Below are 18,555 nucleotides of genomic sequence, written 5' to 3'. Positions count from 1 at the left end.
TGACTGCACTGTTTCTTTTAAATTAAATTAAATTAAATTAAATTAATGGAGATATCCCATCTCCTAGAACTGGAAGGGACCTTGAAAGGTCATCGAGTCCAGCCCCCTGCCTTCACTAGCAGGACCAAGTACTGATTTTGCCCCAGATCCCCAAGTGGCCCCCTCAAGGATTGAACTCACAACCCTGGGTTTAGCAGGCCAATGCTCAAACCACTGAGCTAGCTAAAAAAATCCATGTGTTCCAGCGTGACCAAAGGGACATATTAACAGGTCCGTGTGAGTCAATTGACACGCATCACTTGGGGGGCCTTTTTAATGCTATCCTATATGGAGAACATACATGGACACTGGAATGACATTCCTCGTCCGTCCTTCCTGAATCAACTCAGGCATTTGTTTTTAAAGAGACACACGGGGTAAAGTAAAACTCAACGGAGTAGTGAGAACAGGGTAATAAGGTGTCATTGGAGCTCCAACACTGAATGATTATTAACTTCAGGGAATCTTTTTGTTTATAATTAAAATGTGCATTGCATTTAATGCTCTAGTATATACACATAGAAGAGGAGAGGTCCAGCAACCCCACTAACAATAACAGAAGTAATCCTCTTCTTCCCTTCTCTCAAGGAGGAACAGCAGGATCAGAAAGAAAATTCATCTACAGAGCAGCTGAGTATGAAATAGGATACATTAAGGGCTAGCGGTAGCTGGAGATAGAAAAGACTTGTTTGATCACTGACTCCATCCCTGTGCCTGGGCAGGGCCTGAATGTGTCAGACACCAAACAGATATCTCCCATGGCATGACTAGCTGTAGCACCCCGCTCACTGAGGTTTCTACAGCACAGAGAAGGCTGTTGGCTTAACTGGAATCAAGCAACTTGTTACTTGGGAGGGGTGGTGGTGGTGGAAGGGGGATTACTGCCACTTGGTGGCAATTGCTAGCTAATGAGGTAATTGGCTTAGCAAAGGGGAGGATCCATATTTGGGAGGAACAGGATGTAAAGGGGAAGGAGTTCAGAGGGTGTGCTGTGCACCTATCCTACGTCCTGCCGCATTGGGAAACTGAGGATTAAAGGAACATAGGTAAAAAAGAAACAGACTGTGGGTGGTGGTGACTCAGAGACCACGAAAACAGGCTGGGTAGCACTGCACTCCCGGGGGAGCCTGAGGAGCTCCCTGTGACACTTGGTCTTAGCCAATAGACCAAGAAGTGGATGATTTTACAGAGTGTATTCTATACCTTAAGTACGCCAGTGTGTGTTGCAAAGCAATGCGTTGGGGACTAATGAGGCATTAAGCATTCAGTTACCGTCCACACCCAGACTCTGAGACTATAACCTGTTTTGCTGCTAGGAATCATGAAAGTACAATGCACCCGGAGAGAGGAATAATGCACAGAACAAGGCGAAGAGGTGGAAAGATCTGTTATCTTGGGGGTGGCACTAGTTATTATAAAGACTCTACTTCTTTTTCAATCTTCCTTCCTTTTATCCCATGGGCTCTAACCCACACAGCAAATGCAGCCGGCTTTCCTTCCCTCGGAGTTATCCATTTATCAAGTGACGCTGCTGCGGGGATGTGTGTCTGTTCAGATGACAGTACCAGTCAGCCCTCCTGAGACGGCCTGTCAGTCACACTCAGACTGCAGCTCTAGGCAGATTTCTAAGTGTGGTCACAACTTTCTCCTCCCTAGAACTAGCGCTAGACAGTGTTTTGAGACCCACTTAGGGCTCACTCTGGAAAGGTGCTGAGCACCCCCAACTTCCATCCAAGTTCTACTTTTTTCCTACATTACGTTAGCTGCTTCCTGGCTCCTGAAGAGTTGATGTGTTTGTGGGTGGATTTAGCACGGGGGTAAGGTGCCCATCCTAGCTCCTGTTTCAGAATGCTGCTGAAAATCCCCCTATTCCATGAAGTTTGCCAGCTGCAAAGACGAGACCATGCTGGAGGCCATCTTCTGCCCTCAGTCGCCCCTGCTGAAGTCAGTGGTTGCAGGAGTGTAACTGAGGGCAGGATTTAGTTCTCTGGGTTCCCTCTCTCTGCACTGGACTGTACTTGCTTGTATTCTGGTGGTCTGGATTTATGTGGTTAGTACAACTCCATTTCTGTATAACGCCCACGAGTGCTCTATGCAAATTGCAGCAATAGGCACTGGGTTAATATCTCTATCTCCTGGAGAGAGACAGCGCAAAAATCAGCAGTGCAACCTTCCATTCTGCCCTGCCAGCCTGCCTGGGCTTAGACCTCGTGGGACAATTTCCCCAGGAGAAGTAAGAAGGTAGTTCAGTCTGCAGGCCCCACTTAGTCCCTGGCCTCTCTCCTGACACTGCCAACAAGGGTGCCGACTGGGAGGGTGGATTCTGAGGTATGGACCCCTGTTCTGTAGGAACTGGGCTGAGACCATCAATTCATTTTGCAGAAGGCCTCCAAAGAGCCATCCGATGGCAACAACCCTCAGTCACCAGCCTGGATCTGAACCAGGCTCCATCTCTTATTGCCCAGCCAGTCCCCAACCCCCCAACCCTGATTTTTTTTTTTAAACCTGGGTGCACCCGTTGAAGATTTCACGCCTCCTCCCGCCTTGAATCTCCTCACCTGTCTGTGGGGGCCTGGTTCCAGCCCCCCATTGGGCGAGGTGGGCCTGCTGTGATCAGCTGATTTGGGCTGAGAACGGTCCCGGCTCCCGTAGCGGTCGCAGGAGTAGAAGCGCTGTTTTTCGGAGGAAGAGGAGGAGTGCAGCTTTCTCTCTTGGGACCTGCCTCGTTCTTGCTTCTTATCCTTGGAAGACGCCTCACCTGAATGTGCCACCAAAATAAAGTAATGGGTTGGGGCTGCAATAACCATAGAAACATTCAGCTTGGGGCCGAGCAAGTTCAAGGACTCTGGGGGTCCCATGTGGATCCTCTCAAATGGAACTGCCCCCCCCCCCACACCCGTAGTGTAAGCCTCCCTGCTGGGCACCATTGCTCATAGTGGGAGGAAACAGCCATAAAGGCCCCCGCTTGGGGGTATTGTCATCCATGGGGAAAGGCCTGGGGCATCATGCTCCCTCCCAAGTCCCCATCTCCTCATCCTGACACATGAAGAACGGCGGTTTGGGAGGAACAATCATCACAGTTCTGTGGTGTGAACGAGAGACAACAATGTGGAAAAGCCTTTACCGGCATCCCCGTCGGCCAGCTGGTTGGGTGACCTGTCCAACGACTTCTGCTTCTTGTCTCTCCGTCGATGGCAGCGATGGTGATGGTGGTGATGAGCCTGGTCCGGGGGCATGCGCTCCAGGGAATACTCGTACAGGTGCATGGCATGCGGGCGCTGCGGCGTCAGCGTGGAGATGGAGCGCTTCATGGGGCTGGTGTCTGGGATGGGCTGCAAAGCACAGGGAGGGAAAGGGGAGCAGGTGAGGGAGGGCAGAGATCACACTGCAGTTAATTGGGTGTCTTCCAGAATGGGAGAGTTTTGCAGGGCTGGGGTGGGGGAAAAGACAGAAAAGGTTAATCAAACAGAACGGGAAAGGACAGAAGTGGTTGCACAATGAAACATTTAGTGCTGAATGTGTGGAACGAATGTAGTCGGTGATACCTGAATTGGGCTTTATTGTGAATTTTGTGACAACACAACTACTGTAGCCATAGAGGAATGCACACATCAGCCACAATACACAGTGTTCATGTGAGTCATCAAGAAGGACTACGTAGGATCACAGGGCAGGCATGGCATCTAAATGTTTCGCAAAGATAATACGCCAACGTTTGTTTCACCCAGTGCAATTCCAGAAACTGCACTATTCTCAGTGCAATACCAAAAGAAATAAGCAGGCGCACGCTACTGTACATCAGACAAAAAGCAAGAAAATCAGTAATAATGATGTGTAAGTGGGGAAGAAGACAGGCCAGTCTGTCCAGTGGCTGTAGCGAAGGACTGGGATTAAAAGAAGGTGTTACTTGAGGCCTGGGCTAAGCCACTTGCTCTGTATGAGTTCAAATATGTGAATTGGCCTCCTTAAGAACATAAGAATGGCTATTCTGGGTAGACTAATGGTCCATCTAGCCCAGTATCCTGTTTTCCGACAGTGGCCGGTGACAGATTCTTCAGAGGGAATGAACGGAACAGGGCAATTATCCAGTGATCCATCCCCTGTTTTCCAATCAGGGCCGGCTCCAGGCACCAGCCCACCAAGCTTGTGCTTGGGGTGACACCTGGAGGGGGGCGGCGCGGTGCTCCGGCTCCGGCCGCCGGGGAGAGCGGGGCCACGGCCGGGGCTCGCCGCCCTCCCCCCGGCGCTCTGGCCACCGGGGAGAGCGGAGCCCCGGCCGGGGCTCACCGCCCTCCCCCCGGCGCTCTGGCCGCCGGGGACAGCAGAGCCGCGGCGGGCTCGCCGCCCTCCCCCCCGGGGCTCCGGCCGCCCTTCCCTGCCACGCTGGGGGGGGGCGGAGGTTTTTTTACCTGGGGAGGCAAAAAAGCCAGAGCCGGCCCTGTTTCCAATCCCAGCTTCTGGAAGGCAGAGGTTTAGGGACACGCAGAGCACGGGGTTGCATCCCTGACCATCTTGGCCACTGATGGACCTATCCTCCATAAACTTCACTCATTCTTTTTTGAACCAAGTTATACTTTTGGCCTCCACAACATCCCCTAGCAACAACTTCCACAGGTTGACTGCGTCTTGTGTGACAAAGTACTTTTTTATGTTTGTTTTAAACCTGTTGCCTATTAATTTCATTGGGTCGCCCCTGGTTCTTGTATTATGTAGACAGGTAACTAACACCTCCTCTATCATATCCCGCCTTCCCTGGGAAATAAACTGCAATGAAAAATTAAAACTAGGGAGCCAAATTCTCCTCTCTATAAGACTGGTGCAAGCCCACTGATTTTCCATGGGGTCACATCACTTTAATGGAGGAGACTTTGGCTCACGACTTTCATTTAGTGGTGCATTTTTTTTCCTTTCGAGTAGGAGAGAAAGAAACAGTCTTTTCTCTCCGCCTCCAATGTCTTCTTCACTCCATGGGACCAGCTGCCTGCTGGAAACATCATATGCTATGGATACGGCTAAGATTTTTTCACAGTTATTTTTAGTGAAAGTCACTAACAGGTCACCGGCAATGACAAAAATTCACAGAGTTCGTGACTTGTCCGTTACTTTACTACAAATAACCGGGGGCAGGGCTAGGTAGGGGGGAGGAATGGAGTCCCACGAGGGGGACTGAGAGGCCGAGCCCCTGCGACGGTGGGGGGCACAGCCCTGACTCCAGTGCCGCAGCGGGGGGCGCAGCCACAGGGGGCACACAGCCCCTACCCCAGAGCTGACCCAGCTGCGTGACAGGGGAGTGCAGCCCCCACTGCAGCCCCCAGCAAGCCCCAGCCACGGGGGGGGACGGGGGGACACACAGCCCTGGGAAGCTGCAAGGAGGGCGCGCGGCCCCAGCTGCAGCCCCTGGCAAAAGCTATGGGGCTGGGGCACATGCCCCGGCTGCAGCCCCGCCAAGCCTGGGACGCCGCAGGGCTGGAGCGCACGGCCCCCGCCAAGCCTGGGACGCCGCAGGGCTGGAGCGCTCGGCCCCCGCCAAGCCTGGGACGCCGCAGGGCTGGAGCGCACGGCCCGCCAAGCCTGGGACGCCGCAGGGCTGGAGCGCTCAGCCCCCGCCAAGCCTGGGACGCCGCAGGGCTGGAGCGCACGGCCCGCCAAGCCTGGGACACCGCAGGGCTGGAGCGCTCAGCCCCCGCCAAGCCTGGGACGCCGCAGGGCTGGAGCGCACGGCCCCCGCCAAGCCTGGGACGCCGCAGGGCTGGAGCGCGCGGCCCGCCAAGCCTGGGACGCCACAGGGCTGGAGCGCACGGCCCGCCAAGCCTGGGACGCCGCAGGGCTGGAGCTGCAGGTTCCAGCCAGCCCCAGTTGCAGGGCAGGGACGCACAGTCTTGCCTTCTCCTCCTGAAGCCCTAGAAGTCACGGATGTCCAGTAAAGTCACGGCATTCGTGACTGCCGTGACCTCCGTGACTAAATCGTAGTGTTACCTATGGATCATATTGTTGCTGTGGGAAAGGCAGCTTCTCTCCTCACACCTGCTGGGGGTCTTGCAAATCCATTGGGACTCCCCCTGCCACTTTTCAAGATTTTGTAACCACCCTTCTTCTGTCTGGTGAAGGCTAGAGGGGATTCCCTGCAGACATTAACCAGTGCCAATCCTTAACTGGCTACAAGCCTTCCAGTTCCTCTCTTCACCACATTCCCAGCTTGCGAACAAATGACAAGAACTTTGCATCAAATACAGGCTTCCTGCAGGCAATGTTGAACCTTGTCCCTAGGCCAAAGCCAGACCTGGTCTCTGTGACCTCCCCCTTTACAATCCCAGCATTAAGAATACGCTTTCCAAGTGTCTCACCAGTGCAATATGAGGTTGTCAATAGACAATGGAGACTTCATGACACTCTCCTCCTCCTACCCCCACTGCCACCATATCCCCAGCCCTGCCTTTCTAAGAACAGCAGCTCCCCGCTCCAGAACATTTCACCTGTTGCCAAGGTGCTGCGGGAGAAAAGGCAGATCCATCATGATGCAGGTTCAGAGCCACAACGTGGCTGAAGGGGAGACCGGTGAGAAGAGGACCGCTCTGTCTGCTGGGAGGGCCTCACGAGACAGATTTCTTGGTTTCGTGGAGAACCAAAGTGGAAATCCTGTTGAAACTCTAATGTAACTTGAGCCTAGCACCGTGGTAGGACATGTGCAGAGTAGTGCCATGGGGCAGGTGCTGGGGTCACTGAGAGGAGTACCCGTGTGCTTTGAGTTTTGGTCTCTCTCCACATTGCCATGGTCTTTGCTTGCACTGAGCAGGGGGTTGGACTAGATGACCTCCTGAGGTCCTTTCCAACCTGATATTCTATGATCCTGACTGCTACTAGCTCAGCTCGAGACCTGTCTCCTGCCCAGCGACCACTGACATACCTCCATAAATGACAAGAATCTGTTTTTCTTTTCTTTCACTTTGCTTGTCTCCAGTTATTCTGTGGCCCCGCTTTATGGACGTGTCAGCCACCCTCTAGAGGTTCTGCTGTGTCTACTCATTAGGCAAAAGGAACTTGGTAGAGAAGAGACTTCTACCCACAACAGTCTCAAGTCTCATGGATGTGGACTCAGGATTTCTCTCTGTCCCTTTGGTCATATGCATGACAGAATGCTCCCTCCTCCTGTGTGTGCCTAAAATGACAGCTCTAGCAAAGCATTAACATTGTTCTTTTTAACCTTTCTATCTACTCCATTGTGGGGTTGTTCTGGTTGTTGTTTTTTTAACTGGTGGTGCCACTTTGTTAGCATACTCTGGAGTTTGAGTATCTGCTGCCCCCAGATATTTGCACATTATTAGGCTAGCTGGTATGCAATTATTTTGAATGTAAAGACACCCTTCATTTCCTAGTGGGGAGTGTCAGTGATGGGGTTTCTTATCTCACAGGCCAGGGAGCAGAATTTTTAACCCCCGCATTCTTTCTTCCCAGCAACTCAGCCAAACCGGGATCCTTCCCATCAGGCCTCCCAGGTGGAATGTTGTTGCTGGAAGCAGGGCTCTCACAGACACACAAGCACTGGGAAGGCACAGACTGAGCACCGGGGATTAAGATATGGCCAGGAGGACTCTCTCCGGGGTGCGGTGATGCTGCAGTTATTGAGGAGCAGGGCAGTTGTGACTGCAACCTTTGACCAGGAGTATTCTGAATCACTGTAAAGGGACAGGAATTGGTTGGACGGCTGTCACTCTCGCTGCCCCGTTGGGAAGATGGCTCTGGTGAGTGGTGTAGGTTTGGAGTGGTGAGTAGTAGATGAGACGCGCAGTGGGGAAAGTAACTGAAATACTTTCCTGGTGGATTGTATTTTCTAAATGGACAACCTACCCTAAATACTCAATGACCGAGGGACAATCTTCACCCATTGCTGCATTTGCTTTCCACAACCAGCTCTCTGTATAACTCTTCATGAGTGATGGACCTGAATACTTAGAGGCTAATATCTAAACTGTATTCTTAAATTTGTTCACCTAAATTTGGGTTATTGCTGATTGTGCACTCTATGTACCTTATGACTTTAAAAACAAACTTTGTATTTGTGGATAATCAAAGCACTATACCCAGATGTACAGACACTCCTTTCTTAACCTGTGCACTATGTACTTTTTTAACATTAACTTTAATAACAAAATTTAAGTAAGGAGGAAGAGAAAGGAGGCAAAGAGGATCTCCGAACAGGGGACTGGCAGGTTATTCAGCCCATATAGACAAAATGCTGGATAAAGGACAGCACCGCTTAAGCGCCCTCTCCTGGAACTCACAAGTGGGCTTTCCCCACTCTGGAGCTGTCCATTTTGTAGGACCTTCACGAGATGTACCTGTCTTAATCAGACAGAGCTCTGTATTTAAGTCACCAATAGAGCGAACAACTGGCCACAGTATAATTAATGCCTTATTTGTTTCCTTTTCCATTGCCTGCTTTGTACCTTCTTCCACGCTGCCCCCTGTGCATGGAATGACCGCCCAATGTCAGGTCCCCACACTTATTATTCAGAGCCAGGAGATTTCTTTTTTGAGGGGCTGAGGGTAAGGTAACAACACTGCAGATTTGACATGCTGAGATCTGGGAAATGACAGATCTTGGCCAGGAAGTAAATGCAGGAAATCTCCCCATCCTAAAAACATAGATCAAGACCTTAGATTAAGTAACCTGATAACCTCCCTCTGCCCAAAGGAACTGTTGCAAAGGAAAGGGCAGAGAGGGGCAAAGACTTTCAAAAAAGAAGCCAAGTACATAGGAAACAAACCTTCCTAGGGCCTGATTCTTCAGTTGTTCCAGGTGCAACCCTCTCCTCCTCCCCTTCCCCCGAAACTAACGAGAGATTGATTAGAACAGTTTCTCTTCCTATACCACACAGACAGGTATATTCCCTCCTGGAGGCTTTCATTACCACCTACACCCAAGGTACATCTATGCTGGAGCTGGAGATGTCATTTCCAGTACACATGCTAGGTTTGATTGCGGTAGCATGCTACACTTGGCAGTGTAGCCGTAGCAGCATGGGGGGGCAGGACAGGCCAGATGCTGGCGTACAATCCCACCCGGGACCCTCGTATGTACTCGGGTGGCTCTATTGTTAGCGTGCTAGTCCCCCTGAAACCTAGCATGATTACACCTACGCAAGCAGGAAATGACACCTCCACTTCGAGTGGAGACGTACGGGAGGAGAATATACCAGAGCCTTTGAGAGGTTCGTTAGTTTCTCATTCATTATCAACCCTTACTGTTTTCCCTTATGACATTTTTAGCCAACAAGGCAATACAAACAAAGGCAAGGTATCACAATGTGCAGTATGCAACTATGGATCAAAGGAACTGCCATGAAGTAGAGGGAGACCGCAACTACATCTTTACAGCACCAGAAAGTAATCCAAACAAGGAGCGCCGGGGAGGGGGAGAGGGGGAGAAAGGGGTTAGTGAATGTTAATCATTGCTTAATAACAACTGAATAGGATACAACTTAGTGCAAACTACATACTGCTAGGTAACTCCACGGTGACCGTGTTTTGCTCCTCTGCAAACAATTCGGACAAGATGAGAGAGAATATTTGAAGCAGCCGTTGTCAGACATCACGGCAGATGTGCGGCAGACGAGATGATGAGACGGGAGGGAAGGTGACCGGAGGAAAGGAAGAAAGCAAACGGGGCGGGAGGAAGCGAGATCGGTAGCGTGAAACGATAAAAGACGTGAAACCCAAAAGGACAGAGACGTGACAGGCAAACAGAAAAGGGGATGAATGAAAAAAAAGGATTGTTAATAAAAGTTAAAAAAGAAATTAAAGTTTGGGGAGGAACCAGAAATAGCACATAAAGGGTACGGGGGAGGGCACAGAAGGGGAAACACACAGAAAGGACATCAGTTATTCTGCTGAAGCTACAAGCACTAAAACATTATATCATTAAATGAGGTTAGATCTGTTCAGACAGCATAGGCCTGATTCATAAATAAATGACACAGCATTAATGCAGGGAGAGTGTGCACTTCGCTCTGGGCAACATGCTTCTCCCGAGCAAGAAATTCACTCCCTGGCTTCATTAATGGTCTCCCTCCCATGCCCCTATTTGCTCACAGGCTTCATCTGTAACTCTTTATCGGGGAAATGGAGGCATCGATTTGTTTTGTTTAAAAAAAAAAAACTATAGGAGAAGTTGAAGGAGTCTCCTGAGGGAAAATGATGGGTCTACGGAAGAGCCCAGGAGCAGTCTGGCAGATTTCATCTGTTCTGCTGGAGGACTATCTGTGGGCCATGGGGCTTTTCAACCTTGGACTGTGATTTTGTCAGTTCTCAACAGTTAAGCAAGGCTGGGATTGGTCAGTACTGGGTATGCAGTTTTCCAAGGACTGCCCAAGTGCTACAGGTGACCTCTTTCCGTGTGAATCAGTGTATTAAACTGGAGCAGTGTGGTGCTGGGAATGCTGTGGTGCTGGAGGGGTTAGCCTTTTTTTAGTGTCCTGTGGTCATCAAAAAACTCATGCAATTTCTGTGTTAACCCCTGAAATTTCCCAGGAAGAGATGCTACTAAGTGAAATGGTTACTAAGACACAGCTGCTTTTCACTGGTGGGTGAGGGATTCCTATGCATGTGCAGTGGTCCCCATTAAAATCTATAGTTTTGCCTTTGCAAGCATCAGCAAAAATTTTATTGGCAACCACTGTTTACATGCACAGTCCTTAATGTGCTTTGGGATTCTACAGGCTGAAAAGAGCAATGCAAATATGAAGTTAGTGTTAATATTGCATTGAAGAAAAGGATCAATGCCCAACACTAACGCCCAAGGAAGGGTTGTTTTTAGGGTTCTTATGCTGACATTGTTCCCATTAGGAATGGCTTTAGGTTTGGTAGAACCTGGCACAAGTCTATCCCATCAGGGTAGCTCAACTTTTGGGGCTCGGGGGTGGGGGTGGTTGGTTTTAAGCAAAATAAATAGAGTTTCTGAGAACACAAAGAATTCTGGGAGATGGAGTCTTATCCAAGGATTTCCTACAGTCCTTGGGGAAAGGTGTTCCTTTAGATCTTCCTGAAGGTAGCACAGAGATCCAGACAGCAGAGCTGGGTGCAGTTTGTGCACTGATCCAAGCTGGCTGTCATACAGACAGTCAGGAAGGAAGGACAGATCTACTGGAGGTGCTGCTGTATACATGAGAGCCCTTCAGTTGTAGAATTCAGCACACCTCCCACATTCTGTCTCACCTGTGGAACAGCACAGTCACACGTGACTCACTCATTATTATATGAATCAGGCAATTTGAGCTAAAGAGACACAACTAGGCATGGCAAGATGGAGATGTTCTAACACATAACAGGCAGTGTGGTGATCGGAGAGTGTCTGGCGGACATGTTAGCAATGCATCTGTGAAATGCCCAGAAGCGATTTGAGAAAACCGTGTTGTCGTGTGCCCCATGAAGCGCACAGGGGTAGTCACAAAGTTGCTCTGAAGGCCACCTCTCATGACAAGGCTTCCTTGCAAGGCTCCATCAGATAAGCAAAGGAAGTAAAGTCTTAAGCATCATATTACCAATCCACCATACAGTGCACTACATGCTAAACCTAGTTGGAGGGTGGAGGAGGAGAGAGGCAGAGGAAATGCTTAGTGTCTAAATGCAGCCCTCTGGTGAGGGAGAGCCTACAGCACATTTCATATATAAACAGGCTCATCAAAAAGAAACACGCAGCTTGTTTTATTCCCAGGGCTATGGATATACCCCACCACGGACTCAGGGCAGTGACGTATGCATGTTCTATGCAAGGCTATGAAATACACCTCTGCAAACCATAGAGTGACTCCCTGTCAGTCGGAACATATCTTTTCAGCTAGACAGACATCAGATTACATGAGGTGCTTCGCCCAGAGAGCAGGATTTCTTTTTTGCTGGCTGTATAAAGGGATGGAGACAGCTGGGGGAACAGCTCTGTACACAGCATCCCAAGGATCAAAAGCACAAAGGCTGCTCAAATTTCTGAGCCTCCCGCTCCATCAGTGTCTCTTAAAGAAACAAACAACCCGCCAGTCGCTTTAAAAAACAACACGACACGGACAGGAAGAGAGAACGTGTTGAATGCTTGACTTACTGTAAGTTTTCCATTGCCAGTAAAGCCTCCCTCCCTCACCTGAGTTTCGGCGGCCAGACGCGGCATGGAAGCCGCCCGCCCCTGGCTCTCCAGGCCAGGCTGATGTTCTCCGTTGGCCAGGGTGGGGCTGATTTCTCTCATTTCTACAACCTGATTGGATTGAGAAATATTTTTTCAGAAGCAGGAACATAAATGTCCGTTTAAAGCAATCGCTCTGCCAGGCTTGTTCCAGGACTAAGGCGAACTGCAGGGTTTCTATTTCATCTGTGAGGATTTACGGCTAGTCCGAGACACCAGCCTGATAGCCCTGGTGACCGAAGGTCACTAGTTATCTACAGAACTAGCTCAGCCTGGAGAGTGCTGGTGTACGCTTCCCCACACTGCCCTGCCCGCACGCCTCAACGTGGACCCCTTCTCAGCATAGGTCAGTCTCCACTCCGCACTCAGCCAATAAGGGAGCCAATTAGTGCCAAATATGGTGGTGCTTTTTATAGCACAGCCCGTCGATACGCAAGGAGCTGCACTAAAGACCCCCCAAACCTCAGAGAGGTCACTGAAGAGCCATCCTCGCAGTAGCTATTCACCTGGGCTGGATTTGAATAGGTGACCTACAATTTAAAGACTCCGTAAACCCATCGCACTAGTCCCTTAATTCGCTTTTGGGTGTTTGGTTTCTGATTTCCTCCTCTTGGCTAATTTCCCCTGCTCCGGTTTCTCCAGTTCTGAAAAGTTTTGCTGTGAAAATGACACTCGCTAGAAGGAACAGTCACAGCCCAACCCTCCTTCCCCTCCGCCCTGCCCCACTTAACACCCACTGTCCAGCCGTGTCCACCTCTGATCATGTATCAATGATGCCAAACTACTCCCAAATTCTCTTTTCTTCCCCTGCCTGTCACCTGAGCACCAATTCCAAGCAGCTCCAACAGCCAATGAGATCCAGGTGTATGGCAAGGGACAGATGGGGAAGCCAGGCACAGTGACTTGCTCAAGGTCACACAGCAAAGTTTGTGGTTGAGCTGGGAATTGGACCCAAGTCTCCTATCTCCCAATCCAGCCACCTAGCCATGAGACCATTCTTCCTCCCCCATGCTCCCATTTGGAATAAGCCTGAATCCACCACACATCCAAGAGGGGCATCTGCCAAAGAAAGTGTTACAAAGACATGAATGGGTCAGATTCAGTTCTCAGTTACATCCAAGCAAGACTTTTGCCACCAACAGAGCAATATTTGGCTCAAAACATGAATGGGGAGCTGTTTGGGAGTCAAAAGGAATAACTCGCTTGACACCTATGGAGACCTATTGCATTCTGCTTTATCTTCACCTGTTTGCTTGTCCGCTCAATGGGAATTTCTTCCGAGTGGCCTCGTTCAAAAGCTGGGGTCCTGGTTTCGTAAAACACATCCTGAGTGCGCTGAGTCCCCCACGAAACAGACTCCTTGATCCCGCTCTCTGGGGCTGGCCTGGTGCAAGGTGAAGAGAAAAGGTGAACTGCTGTGCTAGGCGTTGCAGCTGGATTTAGTTAAAGCGCTCTGGAGCGGTCTGGGGGTCCCCCACTTCTCAAGTCGTGTGGCTGGATGGGGGGAGCGACTGGCGAAGCTGGTAAACTACAGGGCTCTTGAGCTTTGACTGACAGATAATTTCCCCATTCACCCTGAGGATCTCAGGAAGAACCGATCTACTTAAAAGGGAAAACAGCAACCTGTTTTCAGTGCCTTAGGAAATTAATTCTGGCACTGACACAGAAGACCAAACTTTTCTTGCAGATCACATGTTGCTAAACAGGGGTATTTTCCACAAAAGAACGGACGAATGCTAGACTGCCACTAGTAAACACACACAAAAATACTCAGCAAATACACATGCTTATGTAAAACATGGAGAAGTTACGTTAACATGGCCAGCTAGGCTAAGATTCTTAAATGTTATTGGCCAAATTCCTCTAAGGTGTAACGCAAACGAAATCAGCAAAGCTGCATCAGGGATAAATTTACCCCTAGGTTTTTACAGTTATAGGTTTATTACCTCCATATTTCCCCCTACTGGTTATTAATGTATTTATATCTCAGAGGTCTATTGTTGAATGTCAGTGGCACGAGTGACCCAGACAAATCTAACACACAAGGAGAGCAGGAAATAGGGAGGGAAGTAGGGGACAATTGGCATGCATATTGTGCAGAGATTGTATTGTCTGGCTGCAGGAAACGAGGGCCAAATTCTTCGCAATACCATGCATGGAAACTCCCACTGACATTAAGTCCTGTCATATCTGGGGGGTATTCTTTGGCTCCAAGACTCTTTAGAATCAGTGAACGTTCACTGGGCAAATTTTGCAATATTCCAAGCTCCCGGAGCCCGAAAACACAAACTAGCAATGGTGGGAAGTTACGAAATGCAGACTGCGTGAGGGGGCTGGCTCGAATACTGAGAAATCAGAGAACTATGGAGAAATCACCGTGGGGCCCAACGCAGTCAAAGGTAATTGTGGGAAGCCCAGGGAATACTCACAATGTGCCCCCATTGTTGAGCGAGGTGCAACTTTTCTGGCGAAGGAATGCTTTAGCGTGGTTGAACACCAGAGGCTGGGTTTGCTCCAGGGTTGCTTTCAAGGGGTGGAACAACGACACTGGTCCAGTCTGCAATGCATAAGGAGAGGGCATCAGTGAGAAAGCTACAGCTGCTTGGAGAACATGGGGTGTGGTCTTTCCTAGTTGCTTTCTTAGTGGTGTCCACATTATTAAACCCTCTTCCAAGATCACAACCAGCACTAATTGCCCCCTTCACTGGCATTCTCTATGGATAGGCCACATGCTGCGAGGGCCACAGGGACCTTAAAAGTGGTCCCTATGTATCAGGGATGAGGCAAGTTGCAGGGAAAGTATAAAGGAAGCACGCGTTGCCACTGTCCTTGCTGTACACATTCTGTGGGCAAACAGAAGAACATCACAATCCAGGGATGTCAATCTGGCACCTTGTTCCAGCACTAAATTCACTTTTAAAAATGTTTTCTTTCGCTCTTTCCGGTTCGTTTTCATAGCACATAGACGAGCCTTTTATAGTTCACAAGAACTAGGAGGAATGGTTTTAGCTACACATCAATTTTCAGATCAAACAGAATAAAATGATATGGTCTTGAGTCAACCTCAAAAGGTCCCACAGCTTAAAGGGTCAGGTGCTAACTCAGATCTCAGTCTGGGATACGGAGTCTCATAGTGAACATCACCCTGAAGCCTACTAGGTGCTTGTTATTTCAATCCCAAGGCCATGTTTCTGATTTAGGGCTTCATGATACCAATGAAATTTACTCATCATCCCAGCTTGGCGTTAACTGAGTGACCCTATGACTATATTATACACTTTATAGATGAAATCCTGGCCCAACTAAAGTCAGTGGGAGTTTTGTCACTGATTTCAGTATGGCCAAGATTTTATCCTATGACCTTAAGATCTGAACATGGACACAGCATGGGGATCATTCCTGCAGTTCCTATTCAGTCACAAAGCCTTCTGAAGTCAACGGGAGCTGGGTTTAAAGTCTGAGTAAGAACCTCAGGATTTAGCCCAACAACAACATGCCATGCTTGTGAGCTGTGGAATGATTATTGCAGCAAAAGTAAGGATCACAGTAGTGATAAACAGGGACAGATGAACTAGCTTGGCTACCAATAAGAATCAACCCAAACCTTGGCCCTAAACTCAAGCCAAATCTTTCTCAATGTTTGCATAAACTTTTCACTCATTGTTTGTCATTGTTGACCGCTGACACCTGACCTGATCTTGGAGGGACTACAGTTTGGGGTAAAATATAACTTATCTGTAAAGCATGCTTATAGACATCATAATGGAAGTTACTGAAGCTGCAACAGCAAGTAGAAAAACCCAAATACGTATATTAAAAATAGGCTCGGCTATAGGTCTTAAGCATTAAACGTTAAGGGCTTAGAGTCAGGCCTAGTAGAGGTCGGCAGTCAGCATAAGTTAGCATAAATATTATGTACTTGACCAAAGGTTATGAAATACGTGCTTGACACAGGGTTAAATACGGCAATCTGTATTTTGTGAGAAGTTAGCAATGCATCTAGGGATAAAGAGATAAACCACAAATGAAGAGATGGCAGCATCTTAGGGGCTTTTTGCAATAAAAGTTAACTGCATTGATGTACCAAAACTATTGGGAAAGGGACTCACATTAACTGTTGGAAATGTAATTATGGTCAACTGGAATATCACATTTGGACAACCCGAACCCTAAAACTGGTCTCTCAGAATATCAAATATGAGTAGGGGGCTGAGATTTAATTAGATATGGTCCCAGATGTATGTGGGCAACCAGATAGGAAGCCTAGACCAGCACATTCCTCGTGTGGTAAGTGTCACAGTGAGCACCACTGATTTTTCTCCTATTTTTACTGTAATCAGTCTCCATGATGTTGTAAGTATGTTAATCACCATAAATCTGCATAATCTGGGAAGTTTTGTTATAATTATTGTGCTTTCTTTTCTTCGTGTATAATTTCAATTACACTTGCCTGCATTACCTAAAACATCATCAAGTCTCTATCTGTGTGTCCCACACTCAACCACAATATCTGTGTGGCCATCTGGGGGAAGAACTTGCGTTAGTGACAAGTACAATCTCACACTCTCAAAATTTACCAGGCTATATGTGCCTCGGCCCTCTCAGTTCTGGCCAGGGTAGGAAGAGAAGTGCCCAAACACCATGGGTGGAGATATTTTCAAGGAGTAAAATTTTCAACAGTGCCTAAGTTCTGTTTTTCAAAAGTGGCAGCACTTGAAGCCTAGATCTCACTGACTTTCAATGGCTCTTAGGTTCCCAAGGGCCTAAGCACATTTTACTGCTTTTGAAAATATTACTCTTAGTCACTTAAAGAGTAGACTTTTAATGAGACATAGGCTCCTAAGTCACTTAGGTGCTTTTGGAAATTTTACCCAAGGTATTTCCAGCTCCGTTGAAATTAGAAAGGGTTAGAAACTAAATGAGATTTTCCACTTCCAAGATGCTTCGACAATTCAAAAAGGCTTGGAGAAGCATCCCAAATCTCAGGTGCTGGAAGGAATGGGACCGCTAGACTTTCTGAGGTTTGGTTATTGCTAGTATAAAGGACCGTGAGATGCACAGGCACCTTGGTGGGAGTGAGAAGAGGGAACAGCGTCTTGTTGCTGGGTACCTGGCAAAGACCTCCAGGTGGCTGGTGCACTTGTTCCCTGCTGTTTTTATTCTGCTTGTAGAAGTCGAATATCATGAGAGCAGCATAGACCTTCCCCACAGTCATTTCGTCAGCTGGATTAGGAAATGGGAGGTGAAATGCAGAAAGGAGAGTCAGATGGAGAGGGGGAAAGGTGCAGGGTGAGAGAAGGAACGGGTGTTAGAAATGGAGGGAAAGGGAAGAAATTATTTAAATGGGGGAAATGTCCAATGGACAAGAACAGCAAGTAAAAAGACATATAAGACGTCACATTAGAAGTGGAGAAGGAGGAGGAGGGAGAGAGAAAAAAGAGGAAAAGACATGGTTAGAACAGACTTCTTCAGCTTAGCAATTTTCCTCTTCCTTCATTCTCTCCCTGACCATTGTTGCCTTTCCTCTCTCTGAGGGTCGCGGCACCCCGCTTTGAAAGCCACCCCCCCACCCCTAGCTTTGCTCTCTGTTGAAAATATTTAGGGATCTGTTACAGGAAGGATGCCCTAGGCAAGTAAAGCCGTATGGTGGTATAAGAATGGGAGACAGAAAAGAACGTTTAAATTAATACCAGATCTGCAGCCGGCCTTTTTATCATCAGAAAGGCCTTATTTTTCTTTCATTATATTATCATCAACAGGGGAATAACGGGCTAATATACATTTAAATTGTATTTCATTTTTCCAGATGGTTTTTTGGTTTGTTTTTGTTTTACAGGTCTATCACTGACCTCTCCCTGTCGCGCAGCTTAGCACCATACCTTTCTCAGTTAAAGCTGCCCTGATCGGACGGGGCTGTTTCTCATTAATCAGCAAGCCAGGGGATTCAGAGCCCTTGCTTTTGCCAATCAAGAGAATTTCAAACTTTCCATTTTCTCAACACGCTCCCACAGGCCATCCTTAGGGGAGATTAAGCCTTTAGTACCAAACCCCCCTTCCTATTACACGGGCTCTTTGCAGCCTTTAACATCCTTCTCTTGACTTTTTTTTTGGATGCAGACAGAACCCAGATGGTAGAAATTGCTCCCCTGACCTGCAGGAGCCAGACTGGAAGCAGATAAAACTACAGGAAGCAGGACTGCTGCATGACAAAGAAATCTCTCTTGAAGAGGCTGGACAAGGCATTGCTTTCTTCCGGCCACTATGTATTATCTTCGTCCACAATGCAATGAATCTACTGGCTCAGGCAAGAGGCACTAGGACATAATGTTTTGAGACCCCTGCTCGGG

The 18,555-nt window shown here is 48.5% G+C and overlaps 1 protein-coding gene across 1 annotated transcript in view; it reads right to left on the bottom strand.

Moving 5' to 3' along the window:
- The window catches only part of CACNA1B (calcium voltage-gated channel subunit alpha1 B), a 509,994-nt gene that overhangs the window by 6,868 nt on the left and 484,571 nt on the right, over window positions 1–18,555 (bottom strand). Inside the window, exons 42-48 of the mRNA XM_065571905.1 lie at window positions 17,274–17,431; window positions 14,638–14,765; window positions 13,454–13,592; window positions 12,170–12,280; window positions 9,537–9,572; window positions 3,164–3,371; window positions 2,598–2,797 (exon numbers count right to left, since the gene is read on the bottom strand). Of these exons, the coding sequence (XP_065427977.1) occupies window positions 2,598–2,797; window positions 3,164–3,371; window positions 9,537–9,572; window positions 12,170–12,280; window positions 13,454–13,592; window positions 14,638–14,765; window positions 17,274–17,431 (980 nt within the window). The remainder of the gene's footprint in view (window positions 1–2,597; window positions 2,798–3,163; window positions 3,372–9,536; window positions 9,573–12,169; window positions 12,281–13,453; window positions 13,593–14,637; window positions 14,766–17,273; window positions 17,432–18,555) is intronic.

The sequence above is a fragment of the Chrysemys picta genome, chromosome 18 (assembly GCF_011386835.1).
Source record: "Chrysemys picta bellii isolate R12L10 chromosome 18, ASM1138683v2, whole genome shotgun sequence".
NCBI classification, from domain to species: Eukaryota; Metazoa; Chordata; order Testudines; family Emydidae; genus Chrysemys; species Chrysemys picta.
The sequence above is the reverse complement of the archived record's forward strand: the minus strand, read 5'-3'. Positions and strand labels throughout refer to the sequence as shown.